General features: G+C 42.1%; 1 protein-coding gene across 1 annotated transcript; it reads left to right on the top strand.

Annotated features, from left to right (window-relative positions):
- The first annotated feature begins 228 nt into the window (after positions 1 to 228).
- hk1 (hexokinase 1) lies at positions 229 to 16587 on the top strand. The gene is made up of 18 exons (XM_072678393.1): positions 229 to 544; positions 3528 to 3690; positions 7617 to 7765; positions 7884 to 8003; positions 8249 to 8344; positions 8460 to 8559; positions 8759 to 8942; positions 9027 to 9182; positions 9384 to 9617; positions 10500 to 10804; positions 11854 to 12002; positions 12137 to 12256; positions 12585 to 12680; positions 12975 to 13074; positions 13204 to 13387; positions 13876 to 14031; positions 14196 to 14429; positions 15277 to 16587. The coding sequence occupies exons 1-18, from the start codon at positions 482 to 484 to the stop codon at positions 15422 to 15424; spliced, it is 2757 nt and encodes a 918-aa protein (XP_072534494.1). The 5' UTR covers positions 229 to 481; the 3' UTR covers positions 15425 to 16587.
- Positions 16588 to 17320: the final 733 nt, after the last annotated feature.

The raw sequence follows: 17320 nt of genomic DNA, 5'->3' as shown, positions 1-17320 counted from the left end.
CCCCAATGAGGAGAGAGAAAGGGTAGAGGAAGGAAGAGAAGAAGACTGAGGGCGGGGGAGGAGAGAGAGCGAGGCCGAAAAGGAGGGGCCGAGTGCAAGAGCTAGAGGGAAGGAGGACTGAGAGGAAGGGGAGGGAGGGAGCCTTGGTGTCAGCTGGGCTCTACCTCACTAGCCTGCTCTTCCTGTGTTGGCCAATAGCAGCACAGTGAGTGGGCAGGGTTTAAGCCAGTCCCCATCGCAGCTCGTGCTGCATCTCATGCAAGCGCATTATATGCAGGCTGACTTCCTAGGCCAACCAGAAAGAGAGAGAGAGAGAAAACTGCTCTCGTGCTGGGAGGGATCATCCTACATGCCGGCTTCTCTTTTTCCTATTCATTCACGTCTCCTGTGAGTCGCAGAACGTCTCCTTCGCCTTGCTGGAAAGGAATCAAAAGCCGTCTCTTCCTCCTCCATTTCAGTTTCCCCACAGTGGTGGAGCAGGATGATAGCCGCACAGCTTCTGGCCTACTACTTCACCGAGCTGAAGGATGACCAGGTCAAAAAGGTGAGTGTCCATCACTGGCCAAGCCAGTGCAGATCTTTCCACCAAAAATAGGCCGGCTTTGCCACCTTGGAGCCCTGAGGGCCACGTGACAACAGATGCCACCCGAATGCATTTTAGAGCTTATGGGCGGCCATGGAGCCGGGAGATGCACACTGCCTCACGTCCTCCCGGCCGCAGCCCCTACGTCACACGCTGTGCGACGGCTATGGCGAGCCGAACAGGCAGGCAGGCGTGTGCGAGTGTCTACGTGAGTGACGCCACATACGGCATCACTACAGTGCGGTGGGCCAGTGCTGCAATGTCCTTGAAAGAAGGATGTAGATGTCAGGGTGTTGCCATGAGGAGTGGGCCTGTTTTTTTTCACCTCTGTTCGTGAGCATGCTTAGCTGGCTGTGTGAGAGGGAGGGTGGGTGGTCAGGAGCACCTAGACGTACCACTGCCCCCCACCCCCTAGGGGTATGTGGAGTGTCGGGTTTCAGCCGAGTGGCAGCACTGCCTTCACCGAACATGGCTGAATCGTGCCTTAGTGGCTTAGCCTTGTTTGATGTATGAAGGAGAAGGAATGCTAACATGAAGCTGGAGTGTTTGGATTGGATGCAGTAGTTATAGTGAAGCATTAGGGAGACACTCTTTGGTGTTTAACACAAATGATCTATTTTGTTTGCTTTTAATTCCCTTAGTCCTGGGGGACATCGATTATCAGACACGGTTACACATTTGAAGCATATCTATGAGGCATCTTCTCAAAATTCAAATGCCACAGCTAGTCTGCTATAGTCTAGTTGTTGGGTAATATGATAAAGGTTAGTCTGGTTAGTCTTCCGAATGTTTCTTTGTTCCCCCAAAATTGTTAACCCCTTCATGTAAGTTTCAGACCATTTTTTTTCTTTTACGAGCTCAATTAATAGGGAAAAAAGCCTAAAAAGCAGTAAAAGCATGTTAGCAACATGCAAATAAGGATGGCAACGGAACCTGTATGTAACACCATTATCATTATCTTACAATTTTATGTGTCACCATCCTCTTAACGTCCTCCATTGAGTAACATCCTTCCATTCTGATGATGAAGTTAGTTGTACATCGAGGGATGACACATATTTCATGAGTTTCCTTGCAGTATACGCTCACCAGCATATCATTACACACCACTGGGGGAGGTGGTAGAGGTAACACTTGAAAGACTCTGGAGTTGCCATGACAACAGCCAGGAGAAACGTGACTAGTGGCAGAGAAGTCCCGTCCCCCCACTTTTAGGTTCTGAGCATCGGGGTTCCGTCATGTTTGAGCTCTTTGGTCTTTCCTTGGCGGTTGCTTTGTAATAGGAGGTTGTCGGACAAGCATATGAATAATTACTAATATGCCAGCCACTTACAGCGAAGTTTCCAATAGCTCCTAAAGATATAAATGATGTATATGTTTGCTACTATAGAATGCTCCAGGAAGTCACCGGTGGTCGGGTTAAACCTGATCACAGCAATTACCTGGGTTATGTTTTGCACTACCTTCAATTTAATTTTACCACACAATACATGCTTTAAACAGAGCTAGGGTATAAACTCTAGTCCAGTCCTAACACAGTAATTTCCCCCACCCTCTCTCAGTAGTTCCCCTTTTTTAGTTGCTTTCTTTCCTCGTCTGTTCGAGAAGGCCGCTCTGGAGCCTGTTGCGCAATACCCCGTTTTACACACCCTCCTAGGTAAACGTGTTTGAACAAACTGAAAATTACAGTGCTGACCAGCAGAGAGGGCCATGTGTGCCATGTTATAAAATGAGGAAACAGATTTGATTGCATCTGAGCCGCGTAATGGATTTATGTGTTTACCCATCATTTTAAGAGAGATTGTGTGCACATTCTGGAAACCAAATTTCCCGAAGAAGCCTTCACACAGCCCATAAAACAGGGTCTGCACTGAACATTTTAATCTAAAAACGAAGCATGTTTCATTAGTTTTCCTGCCTTGGACAAATTAAATCATGTATTCCCTCATTGAAACTACGAGTGCATAATCACTGCTTCTTCACTGTCCTAGAGGAGCTGAGCAAATGGGCTGAAGGGCCTTTAGAAAACAACAGTTTCATCTACACACCCTTTCCCAAAGAATTAGGCAATAAGCCAAGCATCAAGACCCCCCAAATCAGGCCCTAATGTATAATCTGTGCATGTTTGGAAATGCATTCCTCCAGATTAGCTTCTAGTCCAGTTCCCCATCTGCATTACACAAAGTCCTTTATGCTGCATGGGCTACATCGACACCTATTTTTTAAAAAAGACAAATGCAAATGATTGTTAAGTCAGCAGTATGAAGCCCACAAATGTGGCCCGTTGCTCCAGCAAATCAGATTCTCTACAGGAATGACATCACACACTGAACATTGCCTGATATCTCCCATAGCAACCGAGACTGAGAAAGCCAGACCACTACCACGGGCTGAGTTCACATGAATCAGCCTTTTTCTTCCAGCTTTACTTCATACGAGTAATCTTATGTAACAAAAATGCAGGTTGTTTCAGTAGAGCTAAAGATGAGTTTTGTTGGCCTTATGTAAAATGAAGGCATTTGTATGTTTGAGCTGAACTGAGCGGGTTCTGCTCCATTCTTTTGAGGACATAGCAATTCTTGTCACTGCATAAGTGCCATCTGTTTGTGATGTGGGAGGCCAATTACCTCTGAAATAGGCTTCAAGCCAGTGTCTTGCTATTGAGGCGGCACCATGGTGAAGTTACACTCCACAATAGGATGGGGCGATTTCAGAATGGGATACACAAACTACATAGAACGAGGAACATTCATTTCTTGTAATATCAACGTTAGTACTATCACCATACCTTTTATATTTTAATACCTGTTATATTTGAATAAAAAAGTCTCTGTGTTCCTCTCAAATGTGCCTTTGTCTGGGCATTATACGTCATCAGTATTCCTTTCAAATGTGCCTTTTTCTTGGCCTGATGCACCATTGGTATTCCCTGTTTATTTCTTAGATCGATAAGTACCTGTACTCCATGCGCTTCTCTGATGAGACGCTGCGGGACATCATGGCCCGTTTCCGTATGGAGCTGGAGAAAGGGCTGAGCCGTGACACCAACCCCACAGCCACCGTCAAGATGCTGCCCACCTTCGTCAGGTCTATCCCTGATGGATCAGGTGAGTCTACAGACTTCTGTATATTACCCTTATATAAAGCAAATAAGTGTATGTTACATATATTCTCTGTGTGTAAGAGAGATAGCCGGTATGTGTACGCACTAGGATTCACTTATCATATTCTAGAAATCAGAAAGCATTTATATCAGTGTAAACCATACTCAGTACCCACTAGGGGTTTATACTAATGGCTAAGGATTAGAACAAAAGGAGGCTGAGCTTGGCTAGGTGACTGTTTACATGCTCAGCAGTTGCCTGTTGTGCTGGGGTATCAGAAGAAGCTCTTCTTTACACCTGTGGTACAAACAGTGACTGTTTCACGAGGCTAGGGGTTGTGGAGAAAAACCAGCTAAGCAAGAATTGCTACGGTTGTAAATTTGCCAAAGAACAAATGACCTATTTTCTGTGATGAAAGATAACAGAGCTGACAAAGCCTGGAGAAGGAAGCCTACTGACCTCAAATGTAATATGTAATACACAGTAATACACACTATATAGCTTTCCAGTGTAGGCTTAATATATTGCATTGTAATGTCACTACTTTTAGGATGGAAGTTTTTGAATGGAAGTTAATAAAAAAAAAGTTTAGAGGATTTCTATTGGTCTATGCATCCAGAATTGTTTACACAGTGTACAGAGCAGCTACAGCGTTTCATTGGACAGCAGCGATATTCTGGTGGATAGACATAGCCATGAACACACTCAGTCGCCCATGAGAATAATGACGTCCGTCCATATACAGAGTTCCCTTAACAACAAACGTGTGTGGTTTCAATAGTATTGGTCATGTGATTAAGCCTGTATACATGACCTGCTGCGTGCAACCAGAGGCATGGTGTTATATCACAGATTACCCGTAATCTCCACTGCAGATTGACATGTGAAAGTCAGTGTGCTGCATTTGCGTGCCACAGTCATGTCTCATGTACATGTTTCTATTCAGTGTGGTTAACAGTGGAAAGTGATCCAAATGAAATGGATTAAAGACCACTGATGCACAAATATGGGCATAGTTGGCTAATGCTGATCCAGTTTTCTGTCGATGCTGATGCATACGCGTTTACAGAGGATTTTAGAGAAATATATATTTATATATACATTTATTTAGATATAAATTGTCTGTGTCATACAGAAACCTTTTTGCTGTATTTCACATTTTGCCATACTGTGAATCTGCCAGGGACCAATAGAAATACTCCCAAATGACCTGGAATCTTTTTTTATTTGGCTTTCAATGAAAGTGAAGGTATTTTCCTCTCTCCATTTATTTTTTCATTTATTTATTTATTTAATAGACATAAGATTTTGCATGACAGTGATGAACTATTTTATTGCAGAAGCTCAGCATCACCTAAACATTTTGCTCTTATGTCCAATAAACACATCATCAAATGCAAGGTTGAAACTCTAAACTGATGCCGTTAATTTTTTTAAGCAAACAGCTGCTGGTACAAGTATGATTTCTTAAAGACAAGGCAAAAACGGATCCAGGATGATCTCAGAATTACCCATAAACCTGTAACTCCCCTCTGTCAGAACTGCAATATCAGCTACATATGATATGATGCCTATATACTAGAATACCTATATACTAGAATACAGCCATTTAAAATTGTAAGACAACTCACAAAGCAGAGCAGTCTATTAATACCTATAGAGGAGTCTAGCAGCTCTCTGAACCTGAGGGACATCACACTACAAACAGCTCTATATATAGATTTTGACCTACTGCTGTGCCACTGATAAAATGCCTGGGAGTTCACAATGCAGCTACCAACACTGTATAAGGATGTTCTTTAGAGCAAAGCTTTCAAAGCACAAAGAATAGATACCTCACGTAGGTAAATAACAGCAACTGGCTTTCTTTTTTTAGTTCGAAGAGGACTCTTATGCTATCAAATAGCAACAAGCTAAAAACTCAATGGGCCTAGACACAAAGAAGGTCTTACGCTGGCTGACTGGACTTTCTCAAAGAGCGTTGTAAAAGCAGAATATGGCATCTGCAGGGGTCTAGGATTTTGCAGCAGAGCATAGGTTTGCATTCCACTGATTCCTTTATACTTCATTATCAGAGTGGGATTTCTGCAGGGAAGATGAAAGCTTCTCATTATCGCTCTGTGTCAGGTCAGGATTGTCTGAAAATAATCCACATGCTTTTTAATTACTCTTACAGCCTGCACTGATCAGATGTGTGGTGGTGTGAATCATTAGAAAATGACTGTCAGAGTGCAGCTCAGGCCTATCAGGTCAGTGAGAGAAGCCTGATGTCCAGAGCTCACTTAGAGTTTAACATAGAGAAGCGATATTAGCTACAGGTGGCTCATATGTCTCTTGTCTCCTGGTGTGAAAGTTTGCTCAGGCTTGTGAATGCAGGACTCGTTCACACCAGAGAGCTGATGTTTACAAGAGGAATGAGTATTGAGCATAAATGGCTTGGTTGCTACCACACATGTCCTGATGCTGCCTGTTACTACATGTCATGTTAGATCAGGCCATTAGATAATATGTTTTTGGTCCAAGGAAATTACTATCACTGGTTGTTTGTATATAAGTGTTAGTTGTGATGTCTGTGTGGTTTTAAGTAAGAACTAGGAACCACTCAATCACTTTTAGCGTTGCACACAGGAATTTGACCTCTTGCCTTTAACCCATTGGTGCAGTGAACAGACATGTACACTCACTAGTGAACACTAGTGAATATTTAGGGGGGCAGAGAGCACATGTGCTCGGGCAGCAGTTTGGGTTTAGATGCCTCGCACAAGTGCACTTAAGTCATGTCCTGTTGGTTCATGGAATCAAACCGGACGTTCCTCTAACCTTCAGGCCAGTGCCGCCTAAAAATTGTGCATTGTCTTAACACCTTAAAAAACCTATGGCCCGCTGGCGCGCCAAAAGTGTGTAATAAGCCTTGGAGTATTAAGAGGTTAAACATCAGTAATTGCTGAAGAGATATTACTAGTCATTTCATGGCTTCTTTTATTTCAGTACTAAGACTGTCGCTGATTGGAGTGCTAGTGAAAGATCATATAATGAACAAAAGCCAGAAATATATGACACAACCTGTGTACATGTCATACTCCTTGGCTCTAAGCGGCTAACACCTAATGCTTGCTGATTATTCTGGCCTAATGTTGGCCTAGAATAATTCACAAACTGCCCACTGCCTCAGCAAAGCCGTCCTCTCTCTGCTCTGTATCTTAGGCACTCGAAAACTACAATACACTGAACTGGGAAGAGCGTGACCTTTTAGATATACAGTTGAATATGCAAACACAGAAGCATGTTTATCCTCTAAGAAACCCAATCCGAGGGAACGAGCTAGTGCCAGGCAAGCTTGTGCATTAGTTCTTGTTGTTGCCTGGCAACAAGTGCTGCTTGTTTTTGTCAATCTGGACACGGCAAGCGTCTTTTAGAAGAAGCAAGAAGTGTAGGGTTACAAAGTACACGGAGCAATTCTTGAGATGGTATTTCTGCCAGCTGCATTGTTTTGTGGTTCAGGCAGTCTAATTAATCACGGTTTTATTTGGCTTTTGTCGAATCACCCATTGGGAGGAATCCTAAGTTAACTGGTTTTCTCACTTTTTTCAAAGAGCCACTGTCACAGCTTATTTACCCACATGTCCATCACCTCAGAGAAGTGAAGCCTTCTTTAATAAGGTCTCCTGGAGATGCCCTTCTTCTGATGTTGTTATTGTCATTGTCTCAGCAGATGAGCAAGTAGGCTACAGTGTTAGTCAGGCATTAAATCAGGCATAAAAAAGTGTGATACCGAGGGCGTAGGTAGCATTTGTATGTGCAAACCAGTGGTCACCAGTTTTGTGAAATTAACAATTTCAGTACTTTACAGCGATTATTATAAAAATTGAATAACAATGGTTTTATTGCTCTGTACTGAATTTCATGTTTTTATGTCTTTAATATCACAGAGAAAGGGGATTTCATTGCTCTGGATCTGGGTGGCTCTAATTTCCGGATCCTGCGTGTGAAAGTCTCTCATGAGAAGAAGCAGACAGTGCAGATGGAGAGTCAAATCTACGAAACCCCAGAGGACATCATCCATGGCAGTGGAACACGGGTACATCCTGACCTTACTATGCAACGTGTTCTGTTAGGGAAAAAGTACTTTTGTATGATGAGCTGTTTTTAGAGTAACATTTCCTAGGTTTAAGACAAAGCTCTTGTGTCTCTTGCAGTTGTTCGACCATGTTGCAGAATGTCTGGGGGACTTTATGGAAAAGCAAAACATCAAAGACAAGAAACTGCCTGTTGGATTCACATTCTCTTTCCCATGTGCGCAATCTAAGCTGGATGAGGTAGGAGTGGTCTGAAGTATGATGCATGATTTTGTATACACTATATGTCAAGATTTTGTGGACACCCCTTCTAACGAAAATATTCAGCTATGGGTGCTAATAAATGCACCTATTGATGACACAGGTGTGCAAATGCACACACACAGCTTCTCTAGTCCCTGTAGAGAAGAAACAGTGAATGAGCAGGTGTTCCAATACTTTTGTCTATATGCTGGAAGTTTATATGCTATATCTCTTTTTTAAAGGGTGTTTTGCTGACTTGGACCAAACGCTTCAAGGCCAGTGGAGTGGAGGGAATGGATGTGGTCAAGCTCCTAAACAGAGCTATCAAAAAGCGAGGGGTGAGTTTCGTAAAAGGACTCTTGTTTATGGTTTGCTTAGTTCACACTTCAGGCACATAATAATGTCTGAAAGCATGCTGTGCTGTGGATCTGATAGGAAATGTCTTGTTTTCAGGACTATGACGCAGATATCATGGCGGTGGTTAATGACACTGTGGGAACCATGATGACCTGCGGCTTTGATGACCAGCGCTGTGAAGTTGGGATCATCATTGGTAAGACACCACTGTGTATACTTTACAACCAATGAATGTTTCACAGCCGTGAGGCAGCTTTTTGTATAAAGCTTGACAAAGTGTTAGCATGGATCTATTTTTTCAGTTATAAAGCTTCTCTGTACATGTCAGAGTTTGTAAATGCATGATCATGAACTGAAGTGCCTGTGTGATGGGTCATGTTGCTGTATTCCCTCAGGTACGGGCACTAATGCGTGCTACATGGAGGAACTGAGACACATTGACCTGGTGGAGGGAGATGAGGGCAGAATGTGTATCAACACGGAGTGGGGAGCTTTCGGAGACGATGGCATGTTGGAGGACATCCGCACTGAGTTTGACAGAGAGATCGACCGTGGGTCCCTCAACCCTGGCAAACAACTGTAAGCCACAGACCAACATGACGAGTGGGCTTAATTCTGAATTTGTAAATAAAAAGTGTGTAAACCTGTTCTTTTTGGTCTCAGGTTCGAAAAGATGGTGAGTGGCATGTACATGGGAGAGCTGGTGAGGCTTATCCTGGTGAAGATGGCCAAGGAGGGGATGCTGTTTGAGGGCCGCATCACTCCAGAGCTGCTGACTAAAGGCAAATTTGAAACGAAGCATATTTCCGCCATTGAGAAGTAAGCATGCCATTTTACCACCAGTTCTCATGTGAAGTACTTTTCTAGGGTATCAGGCATACTCTGAAATTAGCACTTAAATTAGATGTAATATGCGTCCTTAATACACATTAATCGCATTAGTTTACAACCTTTTGATTTACAACATCTGTATAATATATCTATATGTATTCAACCATCTGTGTTCATCTTGTTATCCAGGACTAAAGAGGGCCTGACCAAAGCCAAGGAAATTCTGACCCGCTTAGGAGTGGAGCCATCAGCAGATGACTGTATCGCAGTGCAGCACGTGTGTGCCGTTGTCTCGTTTCGCTCAGCGAACCTCATCGCTTCTACCCTGGGTGCTATTCTCACTCGGCTGAAGGACAACAAAAATATACCTCGCTTCCGTACCACTGTGGGCATTGATGGCTCTCTCTACAAGATGCATCCACAGTAATAATTTGCTTTCTTGCTTTTTTCTGTTCACATTTTAAATTTGCTTAATGTTGGAACTGCAATAATGTACATATTAGTTACATTACTTACTTAATGATGTATAGGAGTTTCTGTACAGTAGTTTCAGTCTAAAGGTTAACGATGAAAGAGTAAACCTTGTTTGTTGTTGCAAGCCTTACTTTTTTAGGCTGGTGTCTCCTTCTTGGCACCATGATTGTATCATGTGTCCAGCATGCTTGGCAAGGCTGCTAAGCAAGCTCTAGAAACTAGTCTGAGACGCTGCACCATGTGATTCTTGCAAAGCCTCTAGTGACTAGCTATAGCTTTCTGCTGCTCTCATGTTTTGGTCACAGTGGTTCGTTTATTTATACTCAATGAGAAGGCTTTTGCAAGAGCAGCTGTCCATTTATTTGATTTTGTTACTATGGAGGAGTCCTGTCTCTCCCACCCTTTGTCATACAAGACCAATTCAGTGGTTTGTGTTTTAAAAGCTCTTCATTGGTTCACTGGATTATTAAGATCTATGGCTGTAATAAAGTCATAGTAGGCCCAAAATGTTTAATTCTGGCATTTTCATTTTGCATTAATGCGATTAACTGCCATTCCTGAAGAGAACTTTGAAAACCAGAGGGCATTAGACAGGAAACTCCGGAGAGTCGGATGCAGAAGTGTTCGTGTTTGTGGCAGGTTCATGTTACTGAAGCAAGTTCAATTTAAATTGAAAAGATAAAGAAAACATATTATGTTATGTCTTAATTGTGTCTTTATGGAAATTATGCCATAAAAAACAAAAATGGATCAGATCTTATCATTCATCTGCTTTCCCTCTGCCCTGCTGGTAATTGACGCAGCGTCTCCCTCCCTCTGTGTCTCTCTCAGGTATTCCCGGCGGCTGCATAAGACCGTCCGCCGTCTGGTGCCAGAATGTGACGTGCGCTTCCTGCTCTCAGAGAGTGGGAGTGGCAAAGGTGCTGCCATGGTGACAGCCTGGGCCTACCGTTTGGCTGATCAGACGCGTCAAATTGCAGAGACACTGGCCGAGTTCCGCCTCACCCAGGAGCAGCTGCTGGAGGTGAAGAAGAGAATGCTCACAGAGATCCAGACCGGCCTGAGCAAGAAGACTCAGAGCACAGCTACTGTCAAAATGCTGCCTACCTATGTCCGCAGCACTCCTGATGGAACAGGTACCAGAGATACAATTGTGCAGTATCTAGGTAGACAGGCCCAGGGAATACACATCAAAGTAACACATTGTTTTGATGGCAGCTGTGTAGATACGCAAACCTAAGCATTCATTCAGTCAGGAGTGCCCAGTTCTGAAGATCTATCACCCTGGTATTCAGATCCAACACACTTGGCTCTAATAATCAGATGCTCCTTAAGGCTCCATTACTTGGAACAGGTGTATTAGATAAGGGTTGGAACTAAGCTCTGCAGGGTAGTAGATCACTAGGACCGGGATTGAGTCCCACTCAGTAAAGTGACCTTAACTTCTCCCTTAGCTTAATAGCTCTGTGGTGACTTTAAAATGAACCATAAATCTGACCTTGTTTCTTATCTAATCTGTAGACATTCGTCATATAGGTATTGTTAGGTTAGGTGTTCATTTTCAGGTAAGCTAAACAGGACCATCAAAATAAGGGGTAACCTAGAAGTCCCTCGACTATGGTAAGGTACAGGTGCACTTTGTTTCTGTCCCAAAAAATCTTCGCAAATCACTCAGTTCAGCACAAATACTTGGTCCCAGTAATACAAAAACACCTGTTCAGTCCCTGCACACAGCAGCCTATTTAATGCTCTTTATCCCTGCTGCATTGCGGCACACTATAATCCTGGGCTTACTCAATACAGGGACATGGCATTGTACAGTATTTTAGGAGCCTGAAGCCTCTTGCCTGATGCTGATTGAGGTCGAAGGGTTTCTGAAACGCAGCCCGACAAGCACACTAAGACTAATGCTAACCGAGCTTCAGCTTGCTGCAGTTATTGGTTTGGTCAGGCAGCGTCACAGGCAGATGGGCTGTGGGTTAGATCAGCCAGTAGGAGTCATGAGAGTCATATCAGTGTCAGTTTATGTAATGCAGAAATTTGTAGTATCATTAATATACTTTAATATTATATATTTTAATATTCATTCTTAAATAGTAGTCAGAAATAGTGAACAGATTAATTATTATATTTTCATCATTCATGTACAGCATTTATTAATGTTGTGTGCATTTATCTCTTATAGAAAATGGTGACTTTCTGGCTTTGGATCTTGGAGGCACAAACTTTAGAGTGCTCTTAGTGAAGATTCGCAGTGGTAAAAGACGAACTGTGGAGATGCATAACAAAATCTATGCCATTCCCATAGAGGTGATGCAGGGAACAGGCGAAGAGGTGGGTAGCTCTTTTACTTCTGTGCTTAGCCTCAGAGATTGCAGTACTGAGAAACCTAGAAAATTTTGAGAGAGCACAATTTAATGCAAATATTTAGTAAATGATTTAACATGCTCTTCCCTGACCTCCTGCAGCTCTTTGATCACATTGTTGCCTGCATTTCGGACTTCCTGGATTACATGGGCATGAAGAACGCTCGGCTGCCTTTGGGCTTCACCTTCTCCTTCCCTTGTAGACAGACCAGCCTAGATGCTGTGAGTTTTCTAAAACAGCACAGTCATATTGGTTCAAATTTGTTCTGAGACTCGAACCAAACACCTTGCCTGAGCATATATTGTGATTTATGGATCAGAATCAGAATATCTTTATTTAGACAAGTATGTTACACATACAAGGAATTTTACTTGGTGTGAGCAACACAAGTATGACATGTCACAACTCTGTATGGTCTCTTTATTTTCTTTGTTTATTTATTTATTTCCTGTTAGTTTTTAAAGTATTTATACATATATTTCAGTACATGTTACTATTTGTGTAAAGTATCTATGGAATTCTGAACTGGTTTTGTTGTTTACCCTGCAGGGCATTCTTGTAAATTGGACAAAAGGTTTCAAGGCCACAGACTGTGAAGGAGAGGACGTGGTCAACCTGCTGAGGGAGGGGATTAAAAGGAGAGAGGTAACAGACAGTACCCATCACTTACATGCTATCATGCAGGGCCTCACTTAGGATATTTGTATGTTCTGGGCTGGTTTCTGCACATTAATCAAACCTGATTGATTTATTATTGTACCTAGTTGTAGTTTCTGCTTAGGCTAAACGAGTGCTGTTTTGTGTGTCATGAAGGACTAATTGAATTATTTCTCTCACAAAATTATTTGTCATTCATTCAGACAGACATTTTAATCATTTATCCTAATGCTAGAGTGTGTGTAGATCCTCTAAAATGCTTGCGTGTATTCATACCTGCAGGAATTTGACCTAGACGTAGTAGCAGTGGTCAATGACACAGTGGGCACCATGATGACTTGTGCATATGAGGAGCCAACATGTGAAGTCGGCCTTATTGCAGGTAACTTACATTGAACCATCCACAGTTCAAAAACATAACATTGAGAATTACGCCTTCAGTTCTGAATGTATGTACATCTCAAATGATCAAATTAGAACGGAAAACATGCCCTTGTTTTAATTATTGCAGGAACGGGCAGCAATGCATGCTACATGGAAGAGATGAGGAACATTGAGACAGTGGACGGAGACCAAGGCAGAATGTGTGTGAACATGGAATGGGGTGCGTTTGGAGACAATGGCTGCCTGGATGATATCAGGACCCAGTATGACAGAGCTGTGGATGATCTCTCTCTCAACCCTGGCAAACAGAGGTGCTTTTCAAAGAATACACTGAACATTCAGTACCTTATATAGTATGGGCAGGGTTGCCAATTGTTCCACTTTTGGTGTGAGGCGGGATTTTGGCACTTTAATCAAACTGTGACATTGTTAAGAGAGATCTGGCTTCACACTTTATTTCAACAACTAAAATGCTTTTAAATAGTCATTTTAAATGGAAGTACCTCACTTCAGTGACCAATGGAGAGCATATTTAACTGGCAACTGAATAGCTAGCTACTTGTTCTGGTGCAAGTGGCTACTTTCATCACTTGATTGTTTTTTTAGTAATTATTTGAAAGATACCAGTGTTTTGGCAAATGTACTACACATACAGAATTTAGAGAGAAAATTTAAAGTGATCCTAACTCTACTACCGCAACAATAATGTTAAAAAGCTTTTAGAAAGTCAACCACTGGCCACAATTATGATTTATCAACATTTAAAACATTAACATCATGTATCCTGTCTTTTTTTCAGGTATGAGAAGATGTGCAGTGGGATGTACCTGGGTGAGATTGTGAGAAACATCCTCATTGACTTGACAAAGCGTGGCTTCCTCTTCAGGGGCCAGATTTCTGAGACTCTGAAAACGAGGGGCATCTTTGAAACCAAATTCCTGTCCCAAATTGAGAGGTATTGTGTGCAAAGCTTTCCGTCACTGACATATGCAGACAAACATTTGCCCTTTACATCATGTAGGACACATCACATCTGAATCTTTTTCATTTCATTTTGGTTTATTGTTTAATAGTGTGAGAAGTTCTGGTTTCTAAACTTGTGTTGTTTGCTCCCTCTAGTGACCGTCTGGCACTACTGCAAGTGAGGTCTATTCTGCAGCACCTGGGTCTGGACAGCACGTGTGATGACAGTATCATCGTGAAGGAAGTGTGCGGGGCTGTGTCACGCCGAGCTGCACAGCTCTGTGGAGCTGGAATGGCCGGTGTTGTGGATAAAATCCGTGAGAACAGGGGACTGGACCATCTGGACATCACCGTCGGGGTGGACGGCACACTCTACAAACTCCATCCACAGTGAGTTCCCAGTTCAGGATGCATTTTAAACGTTAACATTCACAGACTCTCCTAGATGTCTGAACATCTGTTATTGTCCCAACCTAATAAATGTCTATGTATTATTGACATGTACTTACTGAATTTTCAGCCTGAATAGATGACATAAGAATACAGACTATGACTGGTGTCATGCTGTTTGTGCAATTAAAAAACAAGCATAGGCAGAATGTCTTTGTCTTTAAGTGTTAAAAGATATTCCAGTTTGAATGAAAAAACACACACTCTCCACATATTTAAATATCCATCCAAGATGGTTTTCCACTGCGTTTTGGGTTCCTGACATTTTAGGTGACAGCATGTTCAGACAAAGGTCTCCAGGGTAGAGATTTATGAGAATACTGTTTTCAGTGTTTTTATGTGGATGGGCAAAACCTAGACTAACAGTGTTTTTATTTCACTGTGACACATCTGTACTCCACTTCACTGCCTGATCAGGATTATGTGGGTGATTAAGAGACTGTGGTGTAGCCTCTGTAAAAAAAAAAAAAAAAAAGAAAAACTCTGTTGTAGATTTTATTTTTGAAGATTTTATTTTCTTCTGGTACAAATCTAGATTTAAGTCTGTGTGAGAGGTCAGATTAAGAAGGCCTGCTAAGAAAACCTTTGTTGTAGAAAACAAGCTTAATCCTTTGCAATGGGTCTATTTTAGGCATTAGGCTTGCTCCCTGAGGAATTTGGCCTCAGACTTTGTGAGTTATAAAGAAAAAGACCTCTTGTCCTTTACTAGAGGGTTTACTAGAGCTGGTTCACTTCCATAATCATATATGAACTGAAACCTCTTCTCTTCTGTCCATTTTTTTAATAGTTTCTCCCGGATAATGCACCAGACTGTGAAGGAACTCGCTCCCAAGTGCAATGTTAACTTCCTGCTGTCGGAGGACGGGAGCGGGAAGGGTGCTGCCCTGATCACTGCAGTGGGATGCCGTCTGCGTGAGCAAGAGCAAAAAAGCTGAAACCTTTTCGGATCTGCTCTTTAGCGCCCTCTCACTCTAACCAAGAGCAGAGAACTTTCCCACTTGCAGCCGTGACAAAAGTTCTCCACATAATGTCCAGCACATCCACCTGCCCACGCTCCAGTTCCAGGGCATGGGCATCCTCCATACTTCATATTTCACTCCATTTAAACTAACTGTAACTGTCAGCCTTTCACTGTCTAAATTTAGTGTCCATGTCTAAGTGTATGTGCGTGTATGTATCACGGATGGGTTATCCCTTATTATTGAGTCTATACTGAGATGTTGTAACTCTGCTGTAAACATTTTATGGATGTACATTATTAGCAAAAGGGAAGAAATTTCAAGGCAAAGCAACAAGACCAATTATGTATACATATAAGAGTATATTATTTATTTTATTTTTGTATTTGAAGATGGATTGAGAGAAGTGTGTAAGACGAATGATGGGTGATGAGACGGAAGAAAGAAGGTTCTGATTTTTTTTTGTCTGTGTTTATGCCATGCTCATTTCTAATCTGTTGCATCTTGGCATTTCCCTGATAAAAGGCTTATTATATGAATGTTGAGGGATGAGCAGGCTTTTGTGACCACGCCCACTTCTCTCTGATGCTGAAGAAGAGGAATGCAATGCAAGCCCATGCTCCTGCCAAGGCTGCCTCCCAGTGTATTTCTACCATACACTCTGCAATCTCAGCTCCTGAAGGCCCCAACAAACAAGAGATTAACAAGAAAGGAGACTTCTTGCCTTTGTTATCCAGCCCCTCTGAAACACAGCCTGCTCTTGTGGTGCCCCAGAAACCTGAGCGGTTGCAGCAGACTATACCATAACATGTTGCTTTTGTGAAAGTAGGTGAGAATTGTCAGCATTTGCTGTGTGCTGTGTATAAACGCTGATAGGCCATTGACTCCCCCACCCTCCAACACACACAAATGATGGTGCAAATCTCTAGTAAATGTCCTTGTGTGTACTCTGGCTAAGTGTTTGTGTGTGATCCTGTATAGTTACTGAGTGACCCTGTGCAGTGGCTCTGAGATGGTATGATGAATGCATGCCTTATTTGGAAACAGAGATTTAGTATCCACTCATTTTGTACAATTCTATAGGTGCACCATATTTAGATGTTCTATAAACGAAAAATGATTAAACTATTTTGAAGAGCTATGGCTAAGTTTATGTCTCCTGTAATGCCCTGCCAAAATGATGATGCAGGATTAGGAAGTTAGAACGTAATTTCTGTCTATTTACAAATACTGAATTTACACCGTATCAAAATACTGATTTAAAAATACTGAGAATGTCCCAGCAGGCACCAGACATCAGTTTAAGGTCAGTAATACTGTAAGTTGAACTCCACCTCCGGACGGATGTTCAATTTTAGTTGAAAATTAAAATTGAGTTGCCATCAAAACCACTGGGGTTGACATTGCACTCCAACATTAGAAAGACATTGGATTTTGGTTGTTTTGTTAACGTCATGATGTGGTTTAGTAACAACACATTATGAAGTTTTGCAGATGTTGGGTTTGATCCCCATACCTCACAACTAAATGGTGTTTAACATATATATATATATATAATATGTCTTTGACACGTGACATTTGGAAGATGTTGGATTAGGATTCCTTAACATTACAAGTTAAAACCCATCAGTGTCACTAGTCTACATCAAATTGATATTGGTATCGCACATTGGCTGCATCTGAAATGTAAGAAATGCTGCCTTTACTCAGACAGGATTCTGAGGCAGGAAGGCACCCAGTCTTGTCTGAATCGAAGTTCAGTAATGTAACCTTCTATTTTACTGGGTGAAAACACATACAGCTAATGACAACACAGCCAAACGCTCCTATCTAGCAGTAAGCTATCAATACCTCGGCCACGTCAGGACATAT

This window comes from Salminus brasiliensis, chromosome 4, assembly GCF_030463535.1.
Source record: "Salminus brasiliensis chromosome 4, fSalBra1.hap2, whole genome shotgun sequence".
Classification (NCBI taxonomy): domain Eukaryota; kingdom Metazoa; phylum Chordata; class Actinopteri; order Characiformes; family Bryconidae; genus Salminus; species Salminus brasiliensis.
The sequence above is the reverse complement of the archived record's forward strand: the minus strand, read 5'-3'. Positions and strand labels throughout refer to the sequence as shown.